We start from the raw sequence: 4,406 nt of genomic DNA on the forward strand, positions 1-4,406 counted from the left end.
TTCCCAAAGCATAGGCATAGCCCTCACTACCTATACTATATAACCTTACAACCCAACCGCCTGTCTTTTCTCAATGACTCTTTTGCCCTTCCTTCACTCTCATTCCCGAGATTATGTTGCACCAGCCGGGGGGGCCTTATGGGAAACACAATTAATAATTGAAAACAAGCCATGTTTTCAGAGATGTTGTGCACCAAAAACAATACGCATGTTAATCCTCTCTTTCAAAACTCTACTAGTATAAATTAACAGAGAAGATCGATCACATTCAGATTCGTAATAAGATTATAATGGAGGACGGAGGGAGTTCAAGGTGGAACCCTACGAAGGAGCAGATAAGCATGTTGGAGAATCTTTATAAGCAGGGAATAAGAACACCAAGCGCTGAAGAGATTCAGCAAATAACAGCGAGGTTGAGAGCCTATGGTCACATCGAAGGCAAGAACGTCTTCTACTGGTTTCAGAATCACAAAGCCAGACAGAGACAGAAGCAGAAGCAACACACTCTCGCTTACTTCAATCGCTCTTTTCTCCATCATCATCATCAACCTGCAGGTCACTCACCTTCTCCTTCTTCTTCATTCTTAATTATTATTTCATATATAAATAAAACAAATTGAATAGCTTTATTTTTTTCAGTTATGTGTGGTCCGTATTGCATGGTAGGTACGATGAGGAGAATCCCCGATAATAATCATAGCGAAGATGAAACAATGTTTGATAAGCAACAAGATAGAACGTTGGATCTTTTCCCTCTTCACCCAACTGGCATATTGGAAGGGAAGAAGGAAACACAAGATAACAACAACAACAACATGATGACCATGATGTGCTCTTTCATGGCGCCTTCTTCTTCATCATCGTCTGATACTACTCATGATGATGGACATGGCTATAGGCACCAACAACAACAACTACCCTTCTTTGATTTCTTCGTCACTTCTGGACATGGACAAGGATCGTTTGAGAGTGGCTAAAATCTTATTAGTCAAACAAACTAACATGCATGCAATGTCGTGTATAATAATTAATGTAGTTTATTGTAGTCAGATTTCATCCACTCTTTTGTTTTTAATTATTAACACTTTTATATATATATTTTAATTAAGTTGGTCGGTGTTATGCATATCGCATCCATTCATTGATCATAACATTTTGTGAGCTAGCAATCACCTTAGCTTGTTGGAAAAGAAGGGCGAGGAATTTTAGATGAGGAATTCCATGACACCATCTATGTTCTTACTGCTACCTACTATTACTTTATTTTATTCATGATTTATAGCTTCACCAACGATGAAATCTTACAATATTTTATAAGTCATGTTATGTGTACACTAAAATTAGTCATTAAAATTAGTTACAATATAAAATATATATTAAAATATAAATATATATTAAAAATAAATTAAATTACATATATTTATATATAAATATATTAATGACTGATTTTAGTAGCTAATTTTAATTTATAATTAGTATTTTTGATATTTTGTCATTTTATTATCTATAATTTTAAAATATAAACATGTTTCCACCTGTATGCTTAAACTTTTCTTTTATGTTATTCGCAAAAAAAAAAAATCAGTATACGATGGACTATATAAAGATTTACAATCATACTTAAAGCTCAAAATAAACTTTTATGTAAAGAGTTAGTTAATTATTTTTTTCGTTAATTTACATTTTTTCACAAGTATTTTTTATTAATAATAATAATGGCACAAATAAATTTTATATATTTTTCTTAATTTTTTTAAAAGTACACAAATCAACACATTGGAAATGTATAAGAAAGTTCGCAACATATAAGATAAGTATTTACAAATAAAAAAAACGGTCTTATTATAAATTCACACTTTTTTTTTTCTAAACACAACAAAAATCACTTAAACGATTGCGCATGATGAATCATTCACTTCTTTTTCGTATTTTTTAGTTTATCTTTTTTTTTTCGTGTTTTTTCTTTGTTCACATTTATTATTATTATTGCTATATTTTTTTATTCTTCTTCTCCTATTGGTTATTACAGCTACCATTTTTTATTTTTTCTTTTTTTTTTAATGTAATTTTTTTATTTCTTTTTTTTTGTTTTATTCATGATAAAAGGGTGAAACAAGAAGAATTATGAGAAGATGTAGCAAAAAATAGAAGATAAAAAAAAGAAGAATAAAACGATGATGAAAAAGAAGAAGAGGAGAAATAATTTAAATTGTGCAAATTTTACTAGAAAAATAACACCAAAATTTTTTAATCGTAACATAAAAAGTTTCTTAAATTTGACATTGAAAATTTTTTATTATGACACAAGTTCTTGTTAAAAAGACGAAAAGAAAAATTTGAATTGTGTAAAAAAACAATATCAAAATTTTTTAATCATAACACATTAATTAAGTTTCTTAATTATTTTTTAATTATGACACACTAAGGTTCTTAATTTTCACAACAAAATTTTTTAACCTTAATAGAAAATTTTTTAACCAATTAAAAGTTATTAGAAATTTGTTTAATTTGTGATCTTTTAAAAATTTATTGTATTATTCACAAATTTTTTTTATGTAATTTCCTATTGAATGATTTGGTTTTATTATCAATTGAACTAATAGAGTGGTATTAAATCTCATATATAAGTGGTCTAATTATTTTTGTGTCATTTGTAATAAATTGACATATTTTTTTAGTTTTAAAATACCTTTATTGATTGAGTGAGTTAACATTTTAGATTTGTGGTTTTTTGTTGTTATCATTTATCAGATATTTTGGTATCATTTTCAATAAAATTTTTGTGTCATTAACTAAAAATTCACGTACTACTCTTGTTAACGTTAAATTAATTGTATGATATTAAATTAAGAAAAAGAAGTTGATAATAACGATGAAATGATTAGGAGGAGAAGAAAGAGAAAAAAAATAAAGAAAAGAAGAAATCAAACAAAAAATAAAAAGACGAAGAAGAAAAAAAAAAGAGTATGAGAAGAGAAAAATGGAGAAAAAAACGTAAAAAAAGACAGACATATATGGTTAACATTTTTAAAAATAAAAATAGAATACAAAACTTAAAATAATATTTAAGAATAATGTTAAAAAAACTAACTTTTTTGTTAACCGACATAAATTAATTTTTTAAAATAATTTTATATATCTTAAACTTTAAATATTAAATTATTAACCATTTATTATAAATTCTAAATTATAAATCTTAACCTAAATCTTTTAAAAGAATAAAAATTTAAAAATAAAAATTAACTAATAGAATATTAATTAACAAAAAATTAATTCCTTATTCTTTCTCAAAAATAAAATCACTCATAGCATCTATGCCTTAGCTACACTTATCTTGTCTGAAAACTTTTTATTTTCTTAAAATTGCACACTTTTACTTAAGTTGCAAAATTTTAAGCCAAGGAAGTACGCGATGGAAAGATGTATGTTGAAAGTTAATCATACTCATCATAGTCATATAAAGCGTGTTGAATAATGCTAGGGAGATTTTATAATTATATGGTTAATTAGGTTTTTCTACTAAAAGAACTTCATCATAAGCATCGTTATAAAGTACATTCCAAACTTTTTTCAACTATATATTAGTTTATGAATTTAATTATCCCAATGATAGTGACTACACAGGTGACTTGCCATGTTGTTGCTATTAATCCGCTTAAAGTTACTTCAATCTTGCTTGTGATCTTGTGTCCAAAAACACCAGTTCTGAATCCAAAAATTTTCTAGCAAAAAGAATAAAAACAAAAGCAACCCCTAATTTGAGGAAGAACAATAAACTCCTAACTCCTAACCCTATATATGCATGGACAAATGTTAAAATGTTATATATATTTTGGTTTACCCAAATGGTATCCCCCAACCCGACAAGTTAAAGACTAATCTATCGCGGATTTGAGCTCTATTTAAAGGTCTGTTGCTGGCCAATGAGTTGCTGCATGCACAAGGCAGAGTTCAAACTCTCGACATTTGTTTAAGCGGACGAGTGAGCTAACCACTTGATCAACCCAAGTTGGTTTAAAAAATGTTATATATGTCCCCCCAACTATACACAACATATATAATGCTATATATTGGATGGAGATCGATTCCTTTATTTTGTCCAATCCCATTCCAAACCTTTTCTTTCTTTACAATTGCATATATATGATTGATTGATGATTTAGTAAACAAGCTATGCTATATCTTTAAAAAAAAAAAGGTTTAATGGGGCTTCTCTTACAAAACAAGTAACTCCCCGAACTTATCTTGCTCCCTAGTATTGCTCTAATATAATGCTCTCTTTTTGTCAGGCTGCTCAGAATAGCTTCAACTTTGAACAGTACCCTATCCTACAACCTCTGGAATTTTTGTTTTTTGAAGCAAATAAAATTGGTTTAAATTTTAAACACTTCAATATTTGTATTTCT

The 4,406-nt window shown here is 27.9% G+C and overlaps 1 protein-coding gene across 2 annotated transcripts; it reads left to right on the forward strand.

The window, feature by feature from the left end:
- On the forward strand, positions 1–1,002 carry LOC107476855 (WUSCHEL-related homeobox 5). 2 transcript variants are annotated; one of them, XM_016096780.3, is made up of 2 exons: positions 1–555; positions 640–1,002. In XM_016096780.3, the coding sequence occupies exons 1-2, from the start codon at positions 291–293 to the stop codon at positions 975–977; spliced, it is 603 nt and encodes a 200-aa protein (XP_015952266.1). In that variant the 5' UTR covers positions 1–290; the 3' UTR covers positions 978–1,002. The 2 variants fall into 2 exon arrangements, with proteins under 2 accessions (XP_015952266.1, XP_015952267.1); XM_016096781.3 differs by having other exon boundaries at positions 667–1,002.
- The last annotated feature ends 3,404 nt before the right edge of the window (positions 1,003–4,406 follow it).

This window comes from Arachis duranensis, chromosome 3 (genome assembly GCF_000817695.3).
Source record: "Arachis duranensis cultivar V14167 chromosome 3, aradu.V14167.gnm2.J7QH, whole genome shotgun sequence".
NCBI lineage: Eukaryota > Viridiplantae > Streptophyta > Magnoliopsida > Fabales > Fabaceae > Arachis > Arachis duranensis.

What these genes read in the sequence shown, in the direction of transcription:
- LOC107476855 (XM_016096780.3), top strand. Translation starts at nt 291, where the DNA reads ATGGAGGACGGAGGGAGTTCAAGGTGGAACCCTACGAAGGAGCAGATA. An exon ending in TCATCATCATCAACCTGCAG is followed by an intron (nt 556 to 639) that starts GTCACTCACCTT and finishes TATTTTTTTCAG; the next exon opens with TTATGTGTGGTCCGTATTGC.